This window comes from Fringilla coelebs (genome assembly GCF_963513975.1).
Source record: "Fringilla coelebs genome assembly, chromosome: 5".
Lineage (NCBI taxonomy): Eukaryota > Metazoa > Chordata > Aves > Passeriformes > Fringillidae > Fringilla > Fringilla coelebs.
The window spans coordinates 38476290-38503524 of NC_140033.1; the positions used below are offsets into that span (position 1 = coordinate 38476290).

At 38.8% G+C, this 27235-nt stretch overlaps 1 protein-coding gene across 1 annotated transcript in view; it reads left to right on the plus strand.

The window, feature by feature from the left end:
• Nucleotides 1-506: 506 nt before the first annotated feature.
• The window catches only part of SYT1 (synaptotagmin 1), a gene marked incomplete at its 3' end in the record, with an annotated part of 120878 nt that continues 94149 nt past the window's right edge, over nt 507-27235 (plus strand). Inside the window, 2 exon segments of the mRNA XM_084205498.1 lie at nt 507-650; nt 653-719. Of these exon segments, the coding sequence (XP_084061624.1) occupies nt 546-650; nt 653-719 (172 nt within the window). The 5' untranslated portion in view covers nt 507-545.

A 27235-nucleotide genomic window follows, 5' to 3' on the forward strand; every position in this document is an offset into this window, starting at 1 on the left:
ATAGGAAACAATAGGTTATTAGTTTGACAGGAAATCACATAGTGTTTTTATTATGTCCTTATCACCTTATTTATTTCATATGTAGAAACTCTGTCCATGATCCACACCTCTGTAATTCTCACAGAAAAATAATTATGTAAATACATTGAAATTTGCACCTAGGGAGCATTTATTACCCATTTTGCTTGTACTTTCAAACTGAAGAGAAAATGTAAATCTGTATGAGATTTTTACAGGAATTATGGGGTTTCAAATTTAGCACGTCCAAAATGCAAACCATTGGAAAAGTGCTCTAAGCAATAAAATTATTCTGGTTGACATTAACCCTGCAAAATACTTTTCTCTCTTGTCTAATAAATATTTTATGAAGAACCTGAAACTATATGCCAATGAAGTAATATTTACCCAGTAAGCATGAGAACCAAGTGATATTCTGCCTATTTATTTATTGCTTGATGAGAGATACATTTCAATTATATTACCTTTTGGTTTTTGTTGTGTTTTGTTTTTTTTTTTTTATTCAAACAGCTTACCCAGGAGTTAAAATGGTGAGTGAAAGTCATCACGAGGCCCTGGCAGCACCGCCAGCAACCACAGTAGCAGCAGCCCCTCCAAGTAATGTCACCGAGCCAGCCAGTCCGGGAGGAGGAGAGGAGGAAAAGAAGATGCATTTTCTAAGCTAAAAGAGAAGTTCATGAATGAACTGAACAAAATTCCACGTAAGTAAAACTTCATTGATGAAAAAGCTTCTGTTGGCAGACTAGATTTAATTTGACATTTTCTTCTTTGACATTTATTTCGACAGCATACTTAATGTTTTCTAGTCAAAGCTGGAAAAATCACAAGATTAAACTGGTTTTGTAAGTTCCTCAAAGTTAACTGAAGTAGAAAAAGTAGAGTCCAACTCAATTTTAATTTATGTCTATTCTTGGTATGTCAGATTAGTTTGGTAATTTTTACTGATGAATTACTGCTGAATCATTAAAACTGAAACTAGAGAACTTCACTGTGGCTGTGGGACCAATAAGTAAAATGTTTCCTATCAGTAACACTTAAGGTTTCATGTTCGTGACAAATGTACATGGCCAAATTGCCTGAAAGCAATATTTGGCCAGAACTCACACACATTGAGAAAACAAGGAAACTCTGCATCTTTGGAGATGAGAAAATGTTGAAAGAAATGTGAAAATTGAGTTTTAACAAGAAAACAGATAATACATCTGTAATGTATGAAGATAGCTGTGCTTTTCCCACTAGTTATTCTAGTAGATCAGCCACCGAATGCTATTTGCACAAGTTCATGTACCTATACTGAAAATGTAAAAGTATAAATGCATATTTCTGTGAAGTTAATAGAACTAAAGTCAGCAGGGCTCTTTTGGTCTTTGGTGCCAGAAAGTATTGACTCAAAGTTGAGGCCTCAATTTGTTCACCTTTGAAAAAAAATACAAGCATTTACTTTGTGCTTGTTTATGATGATACTGGGGTTCTTGAATCTGTCTGATATGTTCTGCTATACATACACTGGTATCAAATATAGAACTAATTCAGTATTGTCAACAGAATTTCATATAATATCAAAAAATCCTTTTTGTTACTGACAGAAAAATTACCTAATGCTACCAGCAGATCATTTTGGCACCTTTATAGACAAGAAGGTGAAGGCTCTGTGTGTGTGTCTTAGTAGCAAGCATTAGAAAGTAATTTAATCTGTAATAACTTCTTCTTTACAAGAAAAAGTAAATGTAAAATATTTCCAGGAAAGTATTTTAACATATGTAAGAGTTTTCATTTTTAGAAGGCTGTCCTTTGTGTAAAGAAATGTGCTGTGACTGATAAAGTCCGATAACAAATTAGAATATTAATAATTTTTTTTATCTCTAAATGAATCTTGGCAATGTGGCAGATGCAGTTTTTGAAAAACTGATAGCAAACAGCTTTGCTCTGTCACTCAAAATTCTCCCTTGCAAGAATTAAGGTGTTATAGAGGTAAGAAGTTTGTGTGCCATTATTTGGGTCATCTATGCAGTCCAAAGCAGACCATAGTGAAATGAAATTGTCTAATGATGTCATGAGAAAACAAAACTAAAGAACAAAAATACAAAAATACAGGCATAAAAAGAAAAAAAAAAGGAAAAATGAAAACATAAGACATTGAGGGAAAAACAGTCAGCATTTGAAACATTTGTCTTGTAATTTTTGTCTCAACATGCTATGTAAATAACATAGGTGAGACTTTTATGTAAATAACCTCTTATTTTTAAACTTTGATTTTAACTTCACAAAGGCATGAATGGCTTCCAATATGAGTAATTCTGTAATTGGTAGGTGTAGGAAAAGGTTTGTGGATAGAGAGAAACTTGGAATGCCCTGCTGCATACTTTTTTAAAACCACAACAAAAACAAGTGGAAATTCCAATCTGGAGAGTCTTTTCAAGTTGAACTGACTAAACTTCTATTGCCTCTTAATGAAAGAAAAAAGCCCATACTGTTACATAATGAAAGTGCTTACTTAGAAAAGTATATTATGCCATAAGACAATTCTTATTTCTTATGAAATCCATCATGTCATTTATAAAATAAGATACCTTATGCTGATAGTGACACCAGAATATATTGCCACCATCTTAGACATCTGGTCTCTTGTCCAACATCATGTAGTACTGTTAGCCTAGAGAAATGAACCTAAGGTAGCCAAATCCCATGCCAGTTGTCTGCTCTTACTTTAGAGGCTGCAGATGTGATTGGATCTTCCCAGGATCTCTATCAAATGCTGAGGCTATTTAGTGTTGCTTTCTACTACACTGGGGGGGTTTTGCCATTTCCAGAAGAAAGCTGAATGTTCATTGTACTGCAGAGGGGCAAGGGACTTGTGTGGGGATGTTTTTGAAATACTAAATATGAATTAGTGCCATTGACATGTTTGAGCATTTTATATTCCAAATAACTTCCTTTGGCCGTTTTCCTCGACAATAAATCCTACAAGAAGGAACCACATTACACACGTCTGTCTGTATGTATTTTTCATTTATAAACTAACATAAACACAAAACAAGTAAGTTTAATTAGGCTGTCTAAAAAATATTGGGGATGGGAGGGCAGAGGAGACCTCATTTCCCTGTTGGAAGATTGTAGCATTTTCTCATGAGTGGTTCAGTTTATGCCGGTGGGAAGTTTTCAGCCTATTACAAAAAAATGTAATTGTGCTAGAAAGGATTTCAGGACTTACCTCTTACAGCTGGCTGGAATTGTTTTTTAGAATCTCTCTTAGAGCAGAATGTAAATTAGTACAAACCAAATGGTTTGTATAGTGCCCTTTTGGGGATTTCTTGCTGTGTGAGAGAGAATAAGTATGGTGCATGGGCCCCATTGGGACAACAGAGATGCTTGGAAGTCTTAAGAACACTCCCAAGACCGCGGGACCAGGTTTTTCCTCTGATAGATTCAAACTGAGGACCTGATTTGAGTCCTGCACTTGGCAGTGGAGTGTCACAGTCAGCAAGTTCTCTAATCTTTTCAGATGAGGGGCAAGGCTCTTTTTTTGTTCATGTTCTTTATCATTTTCACTTCCAAAGGTCTCGTGTTCATCCCTACATGACAGGAAGGACTTTGAAATCTCAGTGTTTATTATGAGAGACGTTTTTTCAGTGCTCTGTTGTTTATGTGTGAGATAAACAATTGAACGTTTTAGTTGCCTCTGCCTATGATGTCTGCAGTTGGAAAATAAGCTGTCATGGTGTAGTGGATGGATATATTATAGGATAAAGTGTTGTGAAAAAGCTCACCTGCAATCAGCTTGGTTTGAGTGCTATAAAGGCCAAGCCATGGTAGGGCCTAATTTATGCAGTCTTCTCTTTCTGTTTTATCTTAGAAATTATATAGTATCAAGTAATGCTTATATTAAAAAAAAATAAATTACAACATTCTAATCATGGTATACATGATAACAAAAATAAAGGTACATGAAACTACATCCAGCTGAGTAAATACTGTTCCTTCCATGTAGCTTAAAAGAGAAGATTCATTTTTTTAAGTACTGAGTTTTGTAGAACACACAGATGTCAGAAGTTAAATAGTCTAAACATACCAGCTAACTGAAGATATCAGGATTCCTATTAAAAGTTTGCTTTGCAAAACTAAAAGATAAAAATCAATTTAAATTATACTAGTGTTTTCTTCTGTGATGTATGCACAAGTCTTATTAAAAAAAGAAAAAAGATTCATTTAATAGAATGAGGAAATAAAAGTTCCAAGAAAAAGAAAGGACCTATTTGTATCAGTATACATTTATTTCAAGAACAGTGATGCAGTACACAAACCAGGTTAAAATTTTTGTTCGTACAAGCAGAAAATCTGGAGGTTTTTTTCTTGATTTGTATCTCTTTAAAATAGAGCATACACCACATTTTGTGACAGGAGAACGTAGGCTTCCAGAAGCACACACATCATTCAGAATGGCAATGTCCTAACATGCATTTCACTCTGGATAAAGCAAGTAGGATAATTTTATTACAGTGAGTCATACAATTAAAGTGCAAGAACCCGGTAAGTTACTGAGCCATAACTGTGAGGATTTTTTTTCTCCGTTATGTAAATCCCTGCATTTTGGTTGTGAGTGGCTGATTTGCATAATCACAGTACAGTTGTTTTTCCAGAACTGAGCTGTGTATATATGTCACTCTAACTTAATTGGTTCTTATACTTTCAATCCCTATTTATCTTTAATCTGCAGAACTTTTAATCTGTTTACCAGAAGGTGAAAAAATACACCATCTCTGCTTTTACATTTTGCATTTTATATATAGTAAAAAAAGTAAATATATATGAAAAAAGGGGAGAAACACAGCAGATAAAACAGCACTTACTCTTCTGAAAACAAAATGCATTAAAAGATTTTATAAGATCTATCAGTTCTTTCCTTCTTCCTTCCCAGTACTCTTACATCTGGATCTTTGTCTACACCCTAGGAAAATATCTGCCATACTTTTACAGTAAGTGTATTGTAACAAGACTGTGGTAATGGCAGCAGCAGCTTTTGGGTGGAGACTTTAAATATCAAGATACTGATACTAACCATACACAAATAAAAAATGACATAAATTACCATTAGTCTACTTAATAATTTTAAAATCAAAGTGATGTTGATATGTTTTCTAATGGCACATTCCTGTATGAACAGGAGACCTCATTCTGCCAGTAAACAAGACAGCAAAAATCCAATAAAATTACAGCATGCATCTGATTGAATAATGATGTGCTGTTAATGCTCATGGTAAAATCTGGAACAGCTATAATAGCTGATTGCATTGAATCCAGGATAGTGTCATTACCTCTATAATAGAAAGATATTGCATATTTTCAATGCTCATTGCTGCCTTACATTGTAATTATATAAAAAGTTACATTTCTATACAAACCCTACTCTGAAATGTTTGGCTGGCTTGCCGCTCCATTTGGCCTCAGAAGCTGGTGCTCAAAAGCCCTGAATTTGATTCATCTTGTTCAACTGACTGCTAATCCCCCAAAACCAGAAGCTCAAATCTCTGTGATGATTCAGGTTAAAACCTGAAATTTTGTGCAGACTTCTCTCACATTCTGTTTCCAGAGAAAGTTTTATTTCCCTCTCCTTGGACTAGTGGATAACTGTCAAAACAAAATGGGACTGGAGGCTGTAGGGAGAACTGTAACAAAAAATGTAAAAATAACTGCAAGTCTCAGGTTTGGTTTAATTCTAAATAATATCTTAGTAAGCTGACTACCAAGTTGTATTTGTATAATTTTGCAAATAAATTAATAAATAAATTCATTCTGGATTTTTATATTTAGCCATTTAAGTCAAAATTTCATCATTTAGCAGTCATCTTAGACACATCTCATCATTTCTTTCTCCCTGCTGGTCTCTGCTATTTTGCCCTTCTGCCTTTCTTGATTGACCAGCTCTATTAAGAGATGTATTAAGAGTGCTTATTGCTCTCTACAAATGACAGTATAGTTAATTTCTTAATTTTTCTTTCTTATGTGGCATCAAGATTATCGAGGAGTTTTTACCAGATTATGTCTGTTATTAGAAAACTGGGGGTTTTAATCATGGGGTCTTTCTGAAACTTAATTTTTATAAGCTGACAGCTTAATCATTTGCAAAAAAAAAATTCATTAGGCTTCTCCTAATGGTTCCCAGAGCACAGGTGTCACTGGTACTGGGAGGAGATGGCACGTTATTTTCTAAATTCATGTTTATAGTACAATGCTTTCGGATTTAGAAACTGGATTAATACTGTATGCATACCATAAAATCAGAATAAAGTTTGCAATAGCTCTGGTTTAAATTTTCACAGAACATACCAGTGTTAGTCATTGCCTCATATCTTAGTTTAGCCAGAAAAGAATTGGGTTTGTGCTTCAGAAATCATCCTGAGTAGTAGCTGACTGCCTGTAGGAATGAGGACTATGTGTACATACGTTTTTATGTGTGCGCACATATATTCGGCAAAACAATTAGCAGAGTTCTCAGCTTAGGAACAGTCAGACATTGGCAAGCTCCATTTGGGTATCGTGGCAAAGAATGTTTGTATGAAGAGAGTCAGAGAAGATAAAGAAGTTTCTTGATGTTCAGGGAAGTCTGAAGAGCAGTGCTGGAGGAAGTGGGATGGCATGAATTCGTCTTCTTGTCTCCCGTCCTGTCATAAAATCATTCGCAGCTACTTGTGCCTAGCAAATACATACAGCTTTACACTGCAGAAGCAACAGGGAAAATCAGAAATAAGGATTTATTTTGGAGCATAGAAGTACAAGACAGAGCTATTACAGTACAATATTAGATGGGGGGAAAAACTCCATTATTTCTAAATATAGCAATTTAAATGCAAATATGAGATTACTTTGTTTTTTCCCTGAATGCCTCAGTCCCAGAGTGTAGATGAGAGCTTAATTCCTTTTTTTTAATGTTAAATAAAATTTCTAGATCTCCTGCTGATAGGGAAAACTTGAAAATACTGCCCACACACATCCAGAAGACACAAATATCATGAGAAAAACTGTTTGACTCTTGTTATTTTATAAACTCACGATAGGAAAAAGCTGTGATTATTTCTAGGGGTCCAGCATATTTTGTTTGCTTTAAATGAGGAATCCTGAAAATACAGCTTTTAAATCCCAAATGTATAAATAGATACTGAGGGATGGAAGAATGGAAGTAAATACTCATGAAGCAAATGAAAATCCTTGTCTGGAAGGAATAGCATGTGGTCTGAGATCCTACCGCGTTATACTCCATCAATATTTTAATGATTGATTCTGTCATGTAGAATTTATTTATTTTTTCACATTATTACAGTTTACAATCCATGAGTTATTTTCATATGCCTTCTGATGGGCTTCCCTTAACATGTCCTCTCCTTAAACTTTAGGGTTCATGACAGCTGCCAGTTTGATCCTCATACAGAACTGAGCGAGGAACCTCAGGCTGTTAGAAGTACAAGCTGCTCGAGCATGACCTAGAAGTGCTGCTGCTGCAGACTGTAGCTGGATCAAGGGCTGGCAAGCCCACATGCTTGCCAGGAGGTTACATAAAATCATTGAAAGGTTTTGGTTGGAAGGGACCTTAAAGATCATGTAGTTGCAACGCCCCAGCTGTGGGCAGGGAAATAATCTCCTCCAATCAAAGCAAACGCAACCCATGCATCTGATACACTTATGTCCGAAGGAGTTCCCTGTTCCTTCACTGGCCATTATCTTGGCTCCTTGGAGAAGCCCAGGAGGAAAGCAGAAATCAGAAGAGCAGATTCTTACAGTTTGAACCAGAGCAGCAGCTGCAGCACTCTCCATCCCCCAGACAGAGAGAGCCTGTCACAGGCTAAACCCATCTCCTCCTCTGCATCACCTTGAGAATGCATTGTCCCATCAGAAAAGAAATGCTGTCTCTAAGCCAGTAGCACACTGGGAAAGTAACCTCAATGTCAAACAGAATTATACATTATTGATTGCATGTGTCTCTAACACCCTCTTCAGAAACAGCCGTTTGTTTTGAGTTGAAAATTCTGAAAGACAGGGAAGGAGAAGCAAGTTCTCCTACAAAACACATGATGCTGAAAACATTTCAGCAGAATATAAGAAAACAAAAAAAAACAATGTTCAGATTAACTTTTAAAGCCAAAGGGATGAAATTCATCTATAGCAGAAACAGGGGTGAGCCCCTGCCTTTGGTTTGGTAATGGGGTTTTAACAAGGGGTGTCAGACTGCCCCCAGGGGTCTCCTCTAGCACATCACTGTGATTATTATTTTATATGTTACAATTACTCTGGTAGGTGTTTTATTGCCCTATAGATATGTCAAGTTGTGCCAGTACCTTATAAGTTGAGTAGAGAATACAATTTACAAGCAGAAAACTGAACATGGTTGCTGGCTTACTTCCAGTTCTGGAATGTATCTTAAAATTTCATTACTTTGTGTGAGAGAAAGTGCACTAAAATTGTGTTTGTGTGCATAAAAGAAACACAATCTTTGTTAGCCTTTTTCAAACTTACCTGCATATAAAGTGCCTACAGAATTGCACATTATCAGTTTTAATTGTTTCTAATCTTGCTTTAAAAATAAGAGTTCATGGAACATTGGTTCTGAATTTAAAACTGAGAGTACATTTAAAGATTGATTCTCAGCAATATACAGCATAAAAGATAAAAGGCATCTATGACTGTGGTTAGTGGGTTTTCTTTTAAAAAGTATGGTTTAGATGTGCAGTGAAAATATAGGAATTGCTGTTAAGATTTATATTCCATCCTTATATCAGCTACTTGTGCTTATGCACTGTGGCAAGCTAGAAAATATTCTCTCGCCACTGTTATTCTGAGAAATTGTTGTAAGATGGCACAGCTGAAGAACAAAATGCCATTCTTTGTTGTTATTGTTAACTATTCTCCTTAGGCCTGGGAGAGTTTCCTGCTGAGAATTGTACAAACTAAAGCCTTGTCTGAGGTATTATAAGTATATAATAACCCTCCTTTGGTTAATATGTTTTTTTAAGTGTTTAATATTTTTTGAAAGACACAAGAATACTGATACATGAATTAAAATACCTGGTTATCAGTGCCATATGCCAAGGTGGGTGAAAAACTAAGGCACTGACCACCAAGAGGAGCTCTCAGGAATACTGTAGGTACACAGCATCCTTTCATACATTCATTATATATTTCTGAGTCTTGGCTTTTATATCAGGCAAGCTCTTGAATGGTTGTAGATCAGAACATCACTACTGCTTCCAGAACATGCAGCCACTTTGCAAGAGCTATGGAAGTGGCCTCAAATATTCAGAATAATCTTGGTATGGGAAGACTTTGCTCTGACTCCATAGAAAGATGTAGTGCTGAACTTGAATGACTGCCTCATGAAGGCTGAGTTCCAGCTGGCAGCTGAACAAGCCATCTGCCTACTCCTGTGCAGATTTCAGAATCTGAATCTACTCTTAATTACCAACTTCAGAGAGAGCTCCCTAATTTTCTCACAGCCCCTATATCATCTGGGGGCATGTTTCAGTACTGTAGCTGGCACTGTTTCCCTATTACAGTGAAAGCCACCAAAATGAAAGATGAAGTTTATAATTTCAGATGGGAAAGGCATTTCAATTCACATCTTAAAAAGGAGCTCCAGAAATTATTAGGCTTTCTACACCTAGTTTTTAAGAATCAGACTCTACAAGTTGAATTTTCAGGTCTGAGTTAAATGGGTTGATCCTCTTCAAAATGACATAGAAATAGGAGGCCCAGGTTCATCTAGAAGGAAAAACTGGAATGTGCAATGGTACTGATCCCACACACTTGGATATCTAGGGAGGCCTCTCGGTTAAGCCCTTTTAACAGAGAGATTCACAGCCTTAGAACACTTTCTCTGGGCTTGGAGACCTGATTGGTCTCATTTGGAGAGCGATTGTTTCAATCTCTTCTATCAATGTACAGTCTGATGAAAAGTGAGAGAGCTCACTGGACTAGAGGCCTGGCTGAACTACAGCATATGCATTTTGCTGTGAAATGTCTTGGGACAAAATGAGCAAATAACACCGAGTATTTAAGGCTCCTTGTGCTTAAACAAGTGTTTCACACAAGGCTGCAGAATATGGCAGCGTGAATCCCACATTTCTTTTTTGGCTGTTCCTGTAGGAATGGCAGAACCAAGTTTTCCAGCTTCATCCCTTGGTTTCCTTTAGTCTCAGGAAGACCTGAGCCTAAGGTATTTTAGACTGCAGCCTGAGTGATACTCCTGAGTCTTGGCTGGCAGCTCCTTTATTATCAGTCTGAAGCAGCCAAACAAACCATTTGACCCACAGGAGCAGGGATGTCAGCTCCTTGAAGAGGAAGGGAGAAGGGAGGAGTATGTGAACGGGTCAGGTTTTTGGTTTGGTTTTTTGGGGGTTTTGTTTTTTGGGGTTTTTTTTGTTTGTTTGGTTTGGTTTTTTTCTTTTTTTCTGGAGACAGGTTTTAGAGAGGAAATGCATTCTTCACGTAGTTAACATTTTATGGTCCTTTCTTCCTTTACCAGATTTCACTAGATTTTCTATTTTACTTCTGTGTTGTTTCATTTATGTATTTATTAACACTTTCCTCCTAGCCAGAACTCACGTGAAAAAATCATCACAAGCAAAATGCTTGCTAACTCAGCATTCAGTCTTGTATATTCTTTGGGTATCAAACTCATGTTTCCTTCCAAAAGAGGAATATTCCTCCTTTTATCATGTTTCCTAAGATCTGAGGACTCAGTTTTCATCAAGCATGTGCTTTAAGCTGGAATATGGCATTTCATGTCTCAGCCCTGGAGTCAGCTGTTTGTCTGTCTGTTTGTTCATTATATGCCATGGATACAAATTTACTTTCAGCATGAGCCAGGGAAGGAGGACAGACAAAGGTAAGGCAAGCTTAGTATTCATAAATTTCAGCCTAGCATAGCATTTTAGATTACAAGTCAATGATAGCAATCACTTTATAGGAAGCTATTCCGGAATACCAGTTTCTAAATTTGTTGACCTCATGAAATATTTATTGATGAGTTTTAAGTATTAGGACAGTGAGGTGGCCAGGACAATGGGAAATAGTATGATGGGTGGAGAGGGCCAATGGACTAAAAATACCCCCTCAACTCGGGGTATTGTGATAACATAGCATGAACAAATGTAAACATTGACCTGACTACTCTGAAACAGCCGTGCATTTATTTTATTTAATAGCGACTGCATACTACAAAAATATTCCTGCACAATGCTCTTCTTGATCTAAGTATAGGCACGCAAGAGGAATATGTATAGAAAGAGAAAAATGGAAAAGAGAAACTAATTACAACAATCTCTTTTCTATTCAGTTAATGCATGAAGTGTTTAAACTGTGCAACATCCTTGATTTTCAACAGCTCATTTTTGTTAGGAACCTACTGACAGCTGAGCTTTGATTCTTCAGAATGCACAGATCTGTCCAACACCACTACTCCTTCTCAGAAAAGTGTCTATGATTTTGTAATGACAAGAAGCATTTTATTCTGTTGAACCAAATATTTATCCTGGTAATTCCTGTTAGAAAAAGAAGAGAAAAGATATCCTCTTTAAAAACAACCAACCAAACCCTTAAGTTGTGTCCCCATTACGTAAAATAATTTGTGATACCAAATCCCTAAAAGCATAGCAAAGCTAGCTGAACCCTGCAGTGCAGCACAACTGCAAATTGGTGAACAAATTTTTTCTTGTTTTCAAGTCTTTTTTCTTGACTGACCTGCACCTCTCCTGTAAATAACTTAAAAGACAATAGGATTGCATTCTTACTTGGTAGAGCCAGCCAGTAAGTGTAGCGTGGGTATGCAGGCTGAGTCCAGGTATTGAAATGCTACACAGCAGGTTTTAGAATCTCAAAAGGTTTAGTCTGGTAAAATATTTAAATGTGTACTAACCTTTAAGCCCCTGAATGGTGCATCAAATTTAATTTGTCACACACAAGCGGTTTGGAGGATCAAAATTGTAAATAACCTTTCTAATGTGTCCTGTAATTTACCTGATGAACTGCTACACTGATTCTTATTTTAATGTAAATTAATTTTACTTTTGATGTGGTTATTTTAGTATAAAATACTTATTTTATTAAAAGTTTGTAACTCTACAAGTAATGTAATTTCAGAGACGTGTCACACACATAGTGGTAGAAGCAAATTTCTTTTCAGACCTTCATAAATACGAGTGTAATTCTTTTACCTTCCATTTGATTTTAGTGGGTTGCTTGCTGAGAGTTGTACCCACTTTTCACATGGCCTATTATCACAGCACACATTTTCATGATTGTTGTCAAAAAAAGAGCTTTTAGAACAGTTGTTTCGTTTAAATGATCAGTAGAGTGCTACTTTGAGATCATTTGGGAAGGGGACACACACACAGAAATTTTCCAATGGAGGCCGTTGGAAGAATGTAATTACCTCACTTGGGACTTGAGCCAATCCAGCAAACATCCAATTTCCACAGATGTGATTGAGGTTGTTTCCATTTAGTTTAATGAGAGTTGGATGGGGCTGTAAGGCATTACAATCTTTTAGGAAAAATCCCGGGGGATCTCTCATCACCAAAAAAGCTGAGGATGTTGGTTTTATGTTTCCCCCAAAGTACGGCAGCCCTTGCATCAGCATGTCACCACTGCTGTTCCCCAGCATTACTGGCTCAGGGGGAAGCGGGCCACCATGGTGCCACTTTCTGTGCCTGAGAGGGATCCAGGATACTGGCAGATGATGTTGTTTAGCTTCCTTCTGCTTTTAGCTCATCCATGGGTGTTCAGTTGCTCAGTTCAGTTCTGTGGTGGATGTACTGGAGTGCTGTAGCAATGAGCAGGGAGTGCCTGTGATGCTTCACTAATTCCTCCCTCCTTTCTGCATTGTGGTACTCATTTCAGAGAAGCATTTCAAAGTCAGCATCAGACTGTTACAGCGTTCAAGATTTTTTCACTGACTGGACCCCAGCAGTGCTTTGGTCCTTGCAGACAAAAATACAGGATTGCCTCCAATGCTACTGATAGTGCCTCTGTTTGGGCAGACTTGTGTAATCTTCCCCATGGTATCAGGGGAACCAAAGTGCTAGGAGCATACTTTGTATCCATCCTATATGGATCTCTTTTTGTAGATTGGCAGATGCTTCAATGCCTCTGTTTCAAAGCTGAGTTTACTTTGGTTTGGTTTTTGTCAGAGGTGAAGACAAGCTTTCTTCATAGGACAAAAATAAATAAATAATTTTGGGGTGTGGCCTTACCATCCACTTCCCAGACATAATTTAATAGACCAAAATTGTCAGGATGTTTTATTACAAAAATTTGTTACTCATATGGCATTGTTATCATGTGAGTTGGGAGCCAGTAGCAGACTGAAGTGTCAGTGAGAACTCCTGATACAGCAAAGCAATGCTGATATTCCCTGCTTTCCCACAATATTTTATGAGGCAAAGAAAATAAAGGATTTGTACTGACATTTTGGGAGTAGAGGACTGAGAGCTATAAAATATCTCTGATCCCGTCCTGATGCTAGGTGGATGTAAAATTGCCCTTTCTAAAAAAAAGTAATAATCAGTGATTCTTTCTCCAAGAAGGTGCAGCATTTGCTTCCACCAGACAGGTGACCATTAATGACAGTCAGTATATGCCTTCACAATCTCCCCAGCAGTATGTCTGATACTCTGAAAATTACTATTGCAGACCACGTTGACAGGATGTATGACTTGTAAGTATTAGAGGTCATATCTGTGGTCTGAAAGTAAATGATAACCAATTTGTGACTTACATTTCCAGCTCTTCTCAGTCTCTTTCATCTGTTGCCTCTTTTCCTTTCTTTTTCCTGGTTCCCTCATTGCACAGCACCTTCTCCTCTCATTTACACCTCCTGCCTGTCCAGAAAAAAGCGCAGTTTTGCCATGCTGACTTCTGTGGGGAATACAGTTACAGGACGAAGAAGGAGGGTTAAAGCCTCTGAAATGTTTTTTGATGTATGGCTGAGACTCAAGGCTTGCTGACAATGCTAGTCTCTGCTCTGTTTTCCAGGCTGTCTGCCATAGGCTACTTCTGATGAAAAATAATGAATGTAAACCAATATTTGTCTACTTTTCCCTCTACTTCACACAAAACTTGCTAAGAAGGACTGGAAAGCTTTCAGCTAACATTTTAGCAAAGCAAACCTGAATGCTGATGGGTATTTTTTTAGTAGCTTTAGGACTAATGTACAGAAGTTATAAGGAAAGAACTAGCTATTGTTTTTGCTTGAGTCTGAGGGCTCCTGTAAGGGGTAGTTCTTTATTCCTTGAACATGCTGAATGTGACTGCACTGAACCATGATCTAGAAATCTCACATCCCTGCTCAAACGTTTTCTAACTGCTGCTAGTTGTCCTACTAGTTGGACAAGAAACAGTTTCAGGAGGAGAGACAGAAAGTGTCTTGTGTATGACCCTGCAATGTCAGCGGCAGTCAGCAAAGTCATGTGTGACCTCAGATAAGGATCAACAATTGAGATGAGCCAGGATAAATCACAGCATTGCCAAGTTTAGAGAGAAGCCAAAGGAAAATTGGTTGCAGTTCTGGCTTACAGGAGGTTGTTCCCAGGCAGGAGCTGGCTCAACTTGAAGGCATGTGAGGCCAATTAAATAACTCCTAGCCACTTGGGAGGGGTATGTCTGTCAGAGCCTGCTTTCATGAAGGGATAAAAGGGCTGTTGATAAAAAAATACAGTGTCATGTTTGCCATAGTTAAAATACTATGAGTAGAGAGTTATTTGATAAGGTTTATTTTGGGGTGGTATTTTGATCTCTTCAATGGTAGAGTTTTTGGAAACCACTGCAGAGATACTAGATCTCTGAGCCATTGGCAGTGGGGTAAATGGCATTTAGTTTTGCTCCAGGGAAGGATTTATTCTTTCATCAAGTGTCACCTCTCCCATGATGTGCCTGAATAAATATAACTAGCTTCGCTTACATTAGTGGTCTCTCTTGGGACAGCACTGCCAACATAAATTATTTATGATTTGAGATGTGTTTAATGCTAGTCACAGCACACAAAAAAATCTACCTTCTAAGAGCACTGCCTATTGCAGGTAACAGAGACAAAAACTTTATCTTCATTAAAGGACTTTTTTCCACCATAACAATAAAATCTATCAGCCTCTTTTTACCTGTGCCAGCTGCACTTCTCATACAGTGTTCCTGTACGTAGGCACAACTTTGCCTCTGAAGCTCCACTGAAAAGGAATATTAATGAGGACTTCCTTTCCCTCAGCTCAAGGACAGGCATCTCATCACCTAGCTGATCCAGGAGTTTGTGACAAGTCAGATTAGAAGCAGTCATCTCAAAATAAGCAGAAGTTTTCTTCTGGTTTCTGGAAACCCTTTTTAGATTTCACCCAACAAACCCTAATTTTGCTGTATTGTAGAGTAATGTGCTAATGTCTGCAACCAGAAAGTAAGGCAAGTTTTGGCAGATTTCTTTCTGAGATTATTTTGGCAAGACAATATTATTTTGCTTCATTCCTTAGTTATTAAAATTATTGAAAAGGCAGCACAAGGTTAAGATTGAAATTTTTTTCAGCGTGGTGCTCACCAATATAGTTGACTTGAACTCTAGAAGTTAGAAACTTTACATCAGATGTCCTATGTTGTTTTTGAAAATAATCTCTATCTTGCTGTATCTTGTGTCTTTCCTGTTTCTACCATATATAAATTACCTTTCTATATTTGTGGTGGCTTAAAACGGTGTGCTGATTTAAGGACAATTTAGAGGGGGCTGAGCCCATGATAAAGCCCTCATATATTATAAAAGCAGGTTGTCTTATGATTACTGTACATTGAATGAACATAAGATAAATGTGAGATTAAAGTAATACAGGATTAAAATTAAATATAATATATAAAAATAATAAATGACTAATTAGTAAACTAAATAATGCATTAAAAGAGTAAAAAAAAATAAAAGAGTAAAGTAAAAAAAGTAAAGGCAATGAATATCCTTAATGTGATGTTATTACAGCCACATGTATCTGCCACACTTCAAAAGCTCCAAACTGCACTGAAATCAAAATATATAAAAATATATTAAAATTATAAAAATATATATAAAATTATAATGTATTTTAAAATAATAATGTGTTTGACAGTTCACTTTCCTTTCCTTAGGCAATATGTGATGCCACAATAAAATCACCAAATCAAAGAATCATTTAGGTTGGAAAAGACCTCCAAGATCATCAGGTCCAACCTTTGACCAATCTCCATCTTGTCAACTTAACCATAGCACTAAGTCCCACATTGTTTCTTAAAGACTTCCAGTGATGGTGACTCCACCACCTGCCTGGGCAGCCCCTGGGCAGTCCAGTGCTTGACAACCCTTTCAGGGAAGAAATCATTCCTGATGTCCTGAGCCTCCCCTGGCTCAGCTTGAGGCCATTTCCTCTTGCCCTGTTCTGGTAACCTGGGAGAAGAGAGCAGCCCCCACCTGGCTGCAGCCTCCTTCCAGGTGGGTCTAGAGAGTGACTGGGTCTCTCCTGAGCCTCCTTTTCTCCAGGCTAAACAACCCCAGCTCCCTCAGCCACTCCTCACAGGACTTGCGCTCCAGATCCTTCACCAGCCTTGTTGCCCTTCCCTCCAGCATCTCAATGTCTTACTTGACTTGAAGCAAGGGACTCAAAAAAGAGCACAGTTCTTGAGGTGTGGCTTCACTGGTGCAATACATCAAGATATGTTATGAAATGCATAGAGAAAATCTAGATCTGAATAAAATTTCCCTCATATAAAGTTCAACACTCTTTATTTTCAACTTTTCTTCATGTTATATATTTAGGAGAAAAAAGCCCCTTTATTTTACAAGTCTCTGTTGCCCTGAGGCTTTTTAGTGTATAGCTGTTAACCTTCAGTGCACATATTCACAGAGGGGAATATTCATTTTGTTGCATGGGCCTCTGACAGCCTGTGCAACACAAACCTCACCTTAATACAAGTTTTGTATTGTGAAAAATGCCTTATGCAAGCTTCTAAAATGGAGTAAATGTCATGCTGGGATATAGAAAAATACCATGAAAATTACTATTTGATTAGCAATTTCAGTTTGAAAATTAGTTATGACTTAGCAAAGTATCCCTTTTCTATAAATCACCATACTTATCTTTCCTAGGTTAAAGGAATGCTGTCACAAACATGCAGTGCTTTTTCCTTGTGAATTAGTAAATTCACCTCAAGACATAATCCTACAAACATTGTTCAGCATAGTTTTGCTGAAATTATTGTAACTATTTATAACTGAAATGGCTCAAATTGGAGCTCTACTTATCAGACAGCAAAGAAAATTACTTTAATGGGCCATTTTGGAGACTTTTCATCATTTATGATTTCTTTTTCCTAACAGAACCGTCTATGTGTGTTTTTTTCAAACAGGAGGATCAATTCTCACTGTGAGATTTACTTGTCATATCTATTGCTTTTTTTACTTGGAGGTTGAATTTGCATCCTTGGAGGTAGTGGAACTACAGTGGGGCTGAAGAAGGAAAGGGAAATGCCAAATGTTGTCACCAATTTTATTTTGTAATAGCAATAGTTGCTAAGGCACTGCCAGGAGTTGAGGAAGAGCATGGCTTGCATCTCAGTCTAAACAAGTTTAAACCCATGTATCTCACCCCACAGAGAGAGAAAGAGCCTGTAGCCTGAAGGTTAGACTGCATGGAGAATGCATGACTCATCTGTCTCACTGAGGGTGGCACAGGAATCCTCCGTGGGAGAGCTGGGCACTCAAAACCTCTGTTCTGTGGGAGAAGTGGCTGAGCCTCTGGCTTACATGGGGTAAATAGCTCACTGCTTAGGGCTCCAGCTGAGCAAAGAGAAGTCCTCAGAGCTCGTCTCTCAAGCCCATTTTCATTTTTCACACAGTGAATTTTTCATCTAAAATGGTTGGGAGACTCAATTTGTTGATGTCTAGGAGAGTGTCATATCCACATATAGTTTTCGTATGCTCTCATTGCATTTATCTATTGTAACACAAAGTGTGGCCTGATACGGAGATTTTCCCAGGAATATAGAACCATGCCTGTCCCACAGAGTCAAGGACATACTGGAATTCAACATTTTATTAATATGGATATTTAATATTTTGGTAATCTGAGCCTTGAAAAAGGACTAAAGAGGAAAAACTATAAGATCTGGAGAGCCTCTTCACTCTGCATGGATTGAGATTCCTGCCAAGCACCATACATTTTTCTCATTGGTTTTCAACAAACATAGTTACTTTAGATTATAATAGGTCAAGACAGTTCTCTATTATCTATAATATTATCTAATTCTTTAAGGTGGGAATGCAGAGTATTTTTTTCTACTGGAATACCGTATAGAAATCTGTTGTGATGACAATTTCTCTTCATTGGGATTTGTCCTCCTTTGACCTTCTTTCCTGTGACTGTAGCTGGTTTAAACATTTTAAGACAGTTTTCCAACATGAGATTTCTTACTGAATTTTTTGAGAGGGGAAGACATGATTTTATTACCTTGTTGCCATTTTAGATCTCAGTGCTAGAATAGGTTATGGCGGAATTTCAGTTGAGAGCAACAAGTTTTCTTACTGAACACAATGTCTGTGGAATGTTTATTTGCTAGGGTAAAAAAAAAATATTTTAAAAGGAATAGCTGGATAGGAGAAAGTTTTGATGATGCCCAACTGCTGTGAACAAGTCACATCAGTAATGTAATTCATTTGCAAAAGCAGTTGTTTTGTGGAATTCTTCCTAATAAGTGAGGCTAAAGGATGACTTATGGCTTCAAGTTTTTTCCTTTCTTCCAGCTGTATTGTCTTTCATAATGAAAGGACATTGCCTCCATGTGGCCTCCATTGCAGTTGTATCTATGGCTACCTTATCACTGCCTCTCTGAGTGAACAATTCCAAAGCAGCCATGGGGAGTTTATTTGCTGATTACTCACCTGCTATTAAAGGGGTTCCAAATGGAGGGAAATGGCAGACACACTGGCTCTTGGAAGCTCTGTCCAACTATAAAAGGAATTCTGTGTGTTCTCTGTAATGCTCAAGCGACTTTCCAGAGGCACCATATTTAATTAGATTAGTTTTAATTAGACTGCAGATGCAAAGTCGCATCTGTGTATCACTATTAGTCTTTTTTGAAGCACTTTCAGCCAATAACAAACCACTATCTCATTTGCATTAATTTAAATGTGTTAACATTTTGCTTGCTGGAATAATCACTATGGAAGAACATATATAACTTAGAGATAAATCTGTTGCTGTCCTGTGGCACCATATGCAGAAAATGAAGTAGCCTAAGAGACAATCATGCAAAGAAAGAAAAAAGGAAAATACGCTGAAGGATTAATTCACTCTTAAATAAATCTTTCTCATATTCCATTTATACTTATTTAAATTCCTTTAGAGCACTTAGTTTCCAAGGCAATCTTTGCAAGCTTTGGACTTTATTGATTGCTCATCTACCATTAATGTTTATTTTCTTTATCGTGTTTTTATTTTAATTTCTTCATGCTTCACAGAACCCATTTTCTTTTGCTGCTTTTCCCTCGCTGTTCCAAGCTTAACTCAGTTCTGAGGAGGCAGAGGATTAATTGTTCATTACTGGTGGTGCTATGGGTTTGAAAGAATGGTTTATGAGCTGTAGCAAAGTTCTTATTAAGAGAGAGCTTCTTTAGTTAATGGCAGAATACTTGCCAGAGGAATTGGAAACCTGGGACAGAAAACTCACCGAACAGAAGTCACTGGAAACACAGCCCTTGATTTCAGCAGACTGACTTTTAATTCCAGGAGTGATTGTTTTTCCTAGGCATTCCCTGGCATTCCTTTCTAATTTTTATTTCTCTTTCTGGCCAAACCAGAGATTAATCACTTCAAATCTATTTAAAAATGTATTTATATAGAGACAGTAACAAGAATTCTGCTGTGTGCTTCTAATGTTAAGATTTGATGATTTTTTTTCAGTCTCTGATTAGCAGCAATGAAATTAATCCAGTAAGAAGAATAGGGTTTAATTAAATGATTTTAGTAACTGAGATGAACTCTTGAAAATGAGGGGATGTAGTGGGTTTTAAATAGCAGTAAGAAAATACGTTCATCAAGAGCAGCTTCTAAGGTTGGCTGTAAGTACTGGAGCAAAATATTACTAGAGTAAAATATTTATTTTGTAATTAAATGTATGTCTGTCTTGGGAGAGGACACAGGGTCTGGTGTTAATTTCATTGCTCTTGATGTTTAGTGGCATTCTTTGTGATCTTTAAGCCTGCTGGCTTCCTGTTTTTAAAAGGAGCATAACACTATTCTCTGATTATGCAACTAAAAATCATTCAGAAAGCAATTCAAAGATAAGCAGTGAACATGGAGTGGTGTCAACCAGAGGACTGTAGATTCAAGTCAAGTATAGAACTTTAGAGTCAGACCCTGATGACTGTCTTCTGCAGCAAAATGAAACAAGAATGTCTAATAATTGACTTTAAGACCTCGCATACGGTTCCATTTCCTGTTCTCTTCCCAATTACAAGAAGAAGCTGTGACATTTCAGCACTGAGCCCTTACAGTAATGCTTCACTTAGTGCAAAAAGTCTGGTCTGGACATACTTGTAGATCAATCTGTGCTGAGCACAGTCAGGGTCGATAGGATGGAGAAAGGGATGCTCTTTCTGTGAGCTGAGCTTGTTCAGCTAGATCACATAAGGGATGTAAGGGCCCAGAATGTGTCTGCTTTTCATTTGGGCAGCATAAGGCAAAACTGACGCCTAATGCAGATGATCAAAGGTGGAGTCTGGTACTGAGAGAGGGAATATATTTATTTCTGTCATATCCAGGAAGAATGACTGACATAATTTGAGAAAACCTTGCAGCCTGCATTTAGTATTACATGGCTGGCCTTCAGACTCAGCACAGGTGGGAGTCCTGGGGTCTCAGAACAATGAAAAGCCTCCCAGGCTGGCTGTCCAGCAACAAGCCAGGTACAAGGATTTAAAATGGAGGGTTTTCATCTGAAATCCCTAACACATGTCTCAGAGCAGAAAACTGGTTCACCTGCCCACTTAACAGTGGGGAATTAAAATCCCTTTGAAGGATAGATGCCTACAGTCCTTGTTTTGGGTGAATGAGGGTAGGAGTAAAACAAGGCTGGGTCTTCTGATATGAAACTGGTAGCACAGCTCACCACTCTTAATATATATAAACTTTATATGTTAATCTTATAGTTGGGGTGTTCCTCCAGGATGAAGGATTAAATTCCTTCATCCAGCCAGAAGCTTTATGACTGCACTTCTAACTCACGCTATAAGTCATGGCATTGTGTAGGAAATATTTCAAACTATAGGCCAAAATCAGCAGGGAGAACAGATTTCTGGTTCCAGTGATCAATATTATTGAATTTTAGAATCAGCAGCATTCACAAAATAAAATGCAGAAGTTGATGAAAAGTCTTCTTTCTCATGATTCCTCTGCGGTCCTTAGCATAGTCATATTCCACCCTCTACTTTATGTCATTTTTTTAAAAGGGTGATCAAAATAGTAGGTGAGAATTTTAGGGAGAGTTTCTCTCTTAAGAGACATACTAATAAGTAGTTGTTTTCACTTGACAAGTCCACCAAAAAAGTATTGGTACAAACTAGCTCTATGAATCCACACTATACGAGAACATGTAGTGCTGTCCTTCAGGATGATATGTGAGCTATAAAACAGTCTTTCCCAGGCTTGTTTTAGGTCCATATCATCTGAATGTGAAACTAAAACTATCACTTTGAGTTACAGCTATAACAGTTTAAACACACTCTTATGGTCCAGCTGAATAAAAGACCTAACTAGTGCTCATGTACACTAATTATTTAGGCTAATTAGCAGAAGGCTAAAGCACAGTGTGAAAGAAAACATATTTCAGGTATGCTGAATTATGAACTTCTGACATTGCTATGTAGGCAAAGTGAGTACAGCAGCATTAAGGAGTGTACCTTAAAGATGAACAAAAAAAGAAACCTGTAGCATGTAGGAACTGTGGATTAAGGCATCAAATGCAGTCTGCATGTTTGTCTTTTCACACATCTAAAATGCTGTGTCTGTACATCAACCATATAATACCGAGGCAATTGCAGTGTACTAACATGAAATTTACAGACCTCTATATGTAAATATGTCCTTGGTTCCTTCAGCAGACTGACCACTTTTCCAAGAAATGCAGATTCACTTGTACAGGTATCTTTTAATGCCCCGTCAGGAACAGTTTAAGATTCTTCCAGACTGAAGAAGTAAGACAAACTTGAATGCCCAGCATTTGCACTGAGTGTTTTGGAGAGAATTGTGACCTTACAATGGTACAAAATTTCAGCTCTTATATTTATGGAGATCAGAAAAAAAGCCATGGAGTTCTTGTTCTAAAAAGGACAGTTTTCTTATGGAGCATGATTCCAGATTTTTTTAGATCTATTAATGAGGTCAAATGATGCTTTTAAACTGGTAGCTAATGTAAACCAAATCCATTTATCACTTTGGCAGAGGTTCCTGCAACAATGTTAATGATCATTACAGCATTTATGGTTATCCAGTCAGGAATGGTGCTTTTAGTGCAAGAAGACAGAAATTAGTTATCAATCATCATCATCCTCATCATAATTGTGCTGCTAAATGAGCTTCTGAAAAAGAAAAGCAACATGGCTATTAACCTTAACCATACCTTGAAAATAGATTTTTTTCTGACAAAGGCCACTGCTGATATAAGCTTGCAACCTTGATAGCTTCTTTCAAAATAAAAGAGGTCAAAATACTAGGCAAGGGCTCAACCCATGTTTAGATTCTTTGCTTCAGTCTTTTAAAATGAAAATGAGCGCATAAAAAGGGAAAGAAAGGTCAAAGCCTGCTTTTTCATTAAATACCAGGTGAAAACATTTTGTCTAAGAGATTTGGGTTGTATACAGTCTGTGAATAACCAAATTAAATTTAATTTTTCTGTATTAGCAGTATAAGTGTGTAATAACACGAAGATTCCACAAAACTGTATTTTTATGATATGTATTCTTGCACACTGTGTGCTGGTGGAATGGAGCAGAGAGCTACAAAAGCTCTTGTGTGCATTTGTACCAGTGGTGCTTTCTTGGCAAGTTTATCTTGGCAAGGAAGGAGTGAAGGGATTTGTCTTTTGTGGTGCTTTTTTGAGGCAGAGGTGAGGTGTGACACAAGAATGGGTTTGTCTTTCCATCCCAGCACTGGGATAAGGCTTAGGATAGCTGGTCTGTTGGTACCTGTTCTTTTGAAATTTGGAAAACTGGTATAAATATCCCAAGCAGCACCTCTGCCTAATAGATAGAGGTCATGAAAAGATTTTAGTTTGACTGCCTGGGGTGCCAGCCTGGGACCATTGAGTTCTTCAGCACGCACCCCCAGGCAGTCTGGCAGACCACACTGTAGAGCAGATGGCCCAGCTGCCCTGACTAGCCAGGCACACACCATAAACCAGTGCAGCCGAGCCCACAGCATTATGCCCCCAGTCTCATGAGCTGGTGTCATGTCCACGAGCTGAGCAGAATGCCCGCCAGGAATTTCCTGCATACCCCTGCATGATTGATACTGGTGATACACAATCTGATGTCCCTTGGAAAAATGCGTGCATACAACTGCAACCAGCCTGGCTTCCACTGCGGTGAGTCAAGCCATCCTGAGGTGGAATAGCTCAGTCGCAGCTCCAGCACCCTGCTCTCCCTCTTCCTATGACTGATACATGGTCTGAGCTCTTGCCTGTGTTTGGTGCACCTCAGGCATTGCACCAAGACCATTGCATCCACTTTCATTCAGATTTGAGAGGACACCGAACCAAAAAAGTGCACCTTATTGGTGATCCCCATGAACATGTGTGTGGCTTATGCTAATTGTACCTGCAGCACCTAAGGACCAGTGTTGGTGTTACAGCCAGCCTATAAACAGAAATGATGAACTGTGTGGGATCTTTCAGTCAGGGGGACTAGGGACAGGGAATTTAATCTCACGTGGAACGTTCAGTGGGAAAGTGCTTGCCATGCAACCATTTGTGCAAAAAAATAGAGAAGACTATATATATAGTCTTAATCTGGAGCAAACTACATGTGCCTCAATAGCACAGTCAGCTCAGGCACTTCTTTTGGAGGGTTCTGGCAAAGAGAGCCACTTCGTGTCCTGTGTCCTGTGTTTCAGGGCCCAGCCACAGCCGTAAGCTTGGCCACCGGTGAGATATGGAGCTGCCAAGTTGTGCGGGTGGGTTCTCTCCAGAAAGAGGGCATTCATGTCCTGGGTGGACAGGATCCCAGGAAGATCTTGTTGAGAAGATAGAAGGGCTGTTTAGCAAGGGCCGTGCACAGGGGAGCTCTGTGATGTGCCTGGACCCACTGGATCTGGCAGTGGGCACATCTGGTGCATTCTTGTAGGCTGATGGTTGGGCAAGGGCACAGCTCTCGTGGGCTGTCAGACCAAGGTGGGCACGTGCCCACCACACAGGTTTGGGCCCTTTCACTGAAAAGCCTCTCAGGCAAGATTGTCCTTTTATTTCATCTGTGTGCAGTGTCTGATCTGGTGAGGCATTTTTTCTGAGTCAGTGCCTGTAGGCACTACCCACATACAAATGAATGTCTATTAATAAAGATAATATTTAACGAAAGAACCTTGTTCAAAGTTTTAGCTGTACATTTAAAATAACAGATCAAAAAATGAAGATATTTGGTTGATTTTACTGAGTATACACTACTGGCCAGCACAAGGAATATGCTTTTTGAGATACATTCCTGTCACAGAAAGAAATGTGCCTTCTTATGTGGTCAATTGCTGCCTACATACTGCAATTGCACTAACATAATTCTCTCTGGAAGAAGATTGGTTTTGATTTGCTCCTTGACTGTTTTTATAATTGATTTATAAGTACTACAACCATGCAATTAATTTTTGGTAAATCATTCTGGACACTGAAGAAAAACATCTCCAGCCTATTAAAAATGGATCTTCTTCACTGTTTACTATACTTATGTGAATGATTCCTATTGAACCTATTTGAAAAAAAAACCAAAACACTAACAATGGCTTTTATGTCTGAAAGTATTAATAGATTTTTGAAATTACTTGTTCCAAAAGCCTTAACTGCAGAATGCATCTGTTTCTTTAATGAGTGTAGGACACGTACAGTGCACACACACACACACATGTATATATATATCTATAAAAAACATTCTAGGCTGTAGAAGAGTCTTTTTAATCTGTCTTTGTCTTACCTTTCAGAGGGAGAAAGAAAAAAGTTCATCACTGGCCTTTTCAAAGGCTGATAAAAACAGACATAAGAACCTGCTTATTGTCTGTTCAAAGTCAATATTATAGCTCTCCTGGGCTGTGTAATGGATGGAGGCAAAAGACGCAGTTCTAAAGGAAAGGCTGTCGTACCTTTATGAGGAGAATTTGATTGTTTACAAAATAGAAGTACTTTACATTTTTACATTTGACCTGATTTCGCATGGAGAGGCTGTACATTCCACTGAGAATTTCACCAAATTTTTTAATTAGGTGGGAAATTGAAATCTGAGCTGGCAACAAAACTAAGGAGCAGCAGACCTGTTTCTATGGGCAGATTCATCAGTTTGGTATGTGTGAAGAGGGAATTTTGTTTACTCTGTGGTACCCCATAATTCAGTGCTTCATCTGAGCATGTGGATTCTGGTTACAGTATTGCTGTCTGAATAACAAAATGGCAATCAGTAATCGGGAAGGAAAAAAGGCTGTTTCTAAAGCTTCAAGTAAGAAGTAGATGCTGAGGTCTGGGCAGAGGGCAGGAGGTGCCCCATGCACTGGAGCAGAGATTCCCCTGCAGCCCGTGGTGCAGCCCATGGTGAGGCAGGATGTGACCCTGCAGTCCAGGGAGGGCCATGGAGGAACAGAGATCACCTGCAGCCTCTGGAGGACCCCACACTGGAGCAGGGGGAGGCCTGAAGGGGGCTGTGACCCCATGGGAAGCCCAAGCTTCAGAAGAGTGAGTCCTGGCAGGAGCAGTTCCCTGCGGGGAGCAAAGCCCACACTGAGCAGGTTTGCTGGCAGGACTGGTGACCCCATGGAGGACCCACTCTGGAGCAGTTTGTGAACAACTGCAGCCTGTAGGAAGCATGTGTATTGGAGAAGGTCGTGGAGGACTGTCTCCCATGGCAGGGACCCCACACTGAAGCGGGGGAAAGGTGTGAGGAGTCCTCCCGCTGCAGGAGAGCGAAGCAGGGGTAGAGATGTGTGATTGACTGACTGCAAACCCCATTCTCTGTCCCCCTGCATCAGTGAGGAGAAGGAGGAGGTAGAGAATGTTATGGGAAATGTTGATCCCACGAAGAAGGGAAGGGTGGAGGGAAGGTGTTTTAGTATTTGGTTTTTACTTCTCACACCTTACTTGATTGGTAATAAATTAAGCTAATTTGCCCAAGCTGAGTCTGTTTTACAGCAGTAATGGGTGAGTGATCTTTCCGTGTCCTTATCTTGACCCAGGACCTTCAGTGATACTTACTTTCCTCTGCCCAGCTGAGAAGACGGGGGATAGAGCAGCTTTGGCAGGCACCTAGAATCTATCCAGGATTAATGCACCACAATAGCAGAGCATGACAAATGAAACTCAAATCTGTTTGTTTGTGCTACAGATCTATAATGATAAAATCAAGTTTTAAGGTCCCAAAAGCTTCCACAAGGCTGGGACATTTTCAGAGCAAGGCATGTCATTACATTCTCTGTGCACAGTAACTACCCTACAGATAGCAACTGTTTCACCAGGGTAGGAAGTGCCACATTTCTGTCCTTCTCAGCAGCATCACTTTTTTGTATGAAACATCCATGCAGAAAATCTGGAAGTGGTCGTCTGACTTGCTGCTTGGGAAGAAGCAGAGAGAAGCAGGTGCCCTAAGGGCTGAGCAAGGCTCCTGGCACTGCAGTAGCTGAGGTGCCAGTCAGATGTGTTAGAAAGATTGTAGCCTTAAAGGGGGCTGATGCTAGGATGCACACACCTCTGATGAGTGCGTGGTTCTGCCGCCTTACACAGCCCATGATGCTGACGATTTGGTGTGTTGAAGGGGTTTGTTCTGGCTGTGAGTGTGTCTGGCCTCTGTGCCACCAGGGCCCCAAGCAGTGTGCGTGCACCCCAGGGTGGTGCTGGGGCTGCCTCCTCTGGTGGTATCCAAGGTTGCCTTTGCTTGCACCATGTGTGTGACATCCTCCAGCCCTTAGCTCCCTGCCCTTGTGGGTGGGTGACTAGG